Source organism: Erithacus rubecula (genome assembly GCF_903797595.1).
Source record: "Erithacus rubecula genome assembly, contig: scaffold_361_arrow_ctg1, whole genome shotgun sequence".
Classification (NCBI taxonomy): domain Eukaryota; kingdom Metazoa; phylum Chordata; class Aves; order Passeriformes; family Muscicapidae; genus Erithacus; species Erithacus rubecula.
This window is the reverse complement of record NW_027635971.1, coordinates 16,613-18,659: the sequence shown is the minus strand read 5'-3', so window position 1 is coordinate 18,659 and position 2,047 is coordinate 16,613. Positions and strand designations below refer to the sequence as shown.

The following is a 2,047-nucleotide window of genomic DNA, read 5'->3' as shown; positions in this document are numbered from 1 at the left end:
AACAAACTCTGTGACCTGGGGTGAGAGGTACTGATGGAATCAGGGCTAGCTTTGCAAGAGCAGTGCTGGGACAGCCCCATCCTGAACACTGCCACACTTTGGCTGATCACTGATGTTCTCCTCTCTGGGGGTCTGTGTTGGGAACATCCTTGAGAGCAAACTGGGAAGGAGATTGAAGATTTCAGGCCCTGCACTGGGGAGATGCCCTTGCATCATGGAAATGTTGTTGCAGAGCCCAGCTCTGTCCCAGCAGTGGCCACGGCCTGTCCCTGCCTGCAGCCCCTGCACAGTCACACAGCAGGACTGGGACTGAGCTAAAAGAGCCCTGAGGCCTTAAACCAACACAGGGGCTCTGAAGGGGAGTGTGGAACTGAAGGAAGGGGAGGTTATGGAGCAGCATCCCTGGAGCTGCCTGGCAGTGAGGAGCATTGTGGTTCCCTTTTCACCCCAGCTCTGCCCAGAGGCACCAACCCTGCAACTCCAGAGAAGCCAAGGAGGAATGATGTCAGGCAAAGACAGCAATACCAAGTTTATTTTGTGTAAGCACATACGTAGTACAATTCCAGGATTATATACTCTATGGTTCACACTAGGAATGCAAATACTGAATTAAAAATGGTAAAGATAAAGATTTTCTTGTGAAAAAATTCTAAAATGTGTCATACCTGTGCCAGCAAAAAAGACCCAAACAAAACCACAGGACATAGAGTGGGGATTAATGAGTAATATTATAAAAGTGATACAGGAGAATGAGAGTTTATTTTTTCTGAGAAGCATTCATGATGATTTTTCTCAAGCCATCCTTGAGCTCCTGGTTCCTCAGGCTGTAGATGAGGGGGTTCAGGGCTGGAGGCACCACCGAGTACAGAACTGAGAGTGACAGATCCAGGGATGGGGAGGAGATGGAGGGGGGCTTAAGGTAGGAAAATGTGCCAGTGCTGACAAACAAGGAGACCACAGCCAGGTGAGGGAGGCAGGTGGAAAAGGCTTTGTGCCATCCCTGCTCAGAGGGGATCCTCAGCACAGCCCTGAAGATCTGCACATAGGAGAAAACAATGAACATAAAACAACCAAATACTAAACAGCCAGAAACAGCAAGAAGCCCAAGTTCCCTGAAGTGGGAGTGTGCGCAGGAGAGTTTGAGGATGTGTGGGATTTCACAGAAGAACTGGCCCAGGACGTTGCCCTGGCACAGGGGCAGGGAAAATGTATTGACTGTATGTAGCAGTGAATAGAGAAAGCCACTGGCCCAGGCAGCTGCTGCCATGTGGGCACAAGCTCTGCTGCCCAGGAGGGTCCCGTAGTGCAGGGGTTTGCAGATGGACACGTAGCGGTCGTAGCACATGATGGTCAGGAGAAAATACTCTGCTGAAATGAAAAACACAAAGAAAAAGAGCTGAGCAGCACATCCTTCATAGGAGATGTTCCTGGTGTCCCAGAGGGAATTGTGCATGGCTTTGGGGACAGTGGTGCAGATGAAGCCCAGGTCAGTGAGGGCCAGGTTGAGCAGGAAGAAGAACATGGGGGTGTGCAGGTGGTGGCCGCAGGCTACGGCGCTGATGATGAGGCTGTTGGCCAGGAGGGCAGCCAGGGAGATGCCCAGGAAGAGGCAGAAGTGCAGGAGCTGCAGCTGCCGTGTGTCTGCCAAAGGCAGCAGGAGGAAGTGGCTGATGGAGCTGCTATTGGACATTTCTGCCATATGGGCATGGTGGACCACTGAGAGAAGACATGACAAGCTGGAAAAGATTTTCTTGAGTCAATCCTGTGCAATTATATTATGAATCCTCTCAAAACTACTTCTCTTGCTGTGGAGGAACTTCAGTAATTTTTTCTTTTTTAAATATCCATTTTGCACTGCTGAATTACTGCCTCTTCTTCAGCATTGCTCTCAGCTTGAACACTGGGGAGTCTAGAGGGAAAACAGAGCTCATGGGCCCCATTACAGTCAGACCTGCTGGTGCCACACAGCTGCCCTGTGCTCATTACACCCCCCATTATTTCACGGTCAAAATTACAGTGTGCTGGAAGAACAAAGTGGATTATTTGA

The 2,047-nt window shown here is 50.0% G+C and overlaps 1 protein-coding gene across 1 annotated transcript; it reads right to left on the bottom strand.

Moving 5' to 3' along the window:
* Positions 1 to 757: 757 nt before the first annotated feature.
* Positions 758 to 1,690, bottom strand: LOC306816090 (olfactory receptor 14J1-like; the record flags this gene model as incomplete). The annotated part of the gene is made up of 1 exon (XM_079332580.1): positions 758 to 1,690. One exon carries the CDS (start codon positions 1,688 to 1,690, stop codon positions 758 to 760), a length of 933 nt encoding a protein of 310 aa, XP_079188706.1.
* Between the last annotated feature and the right edge of the window lie 357 nt (positions 1,691 to 2,047).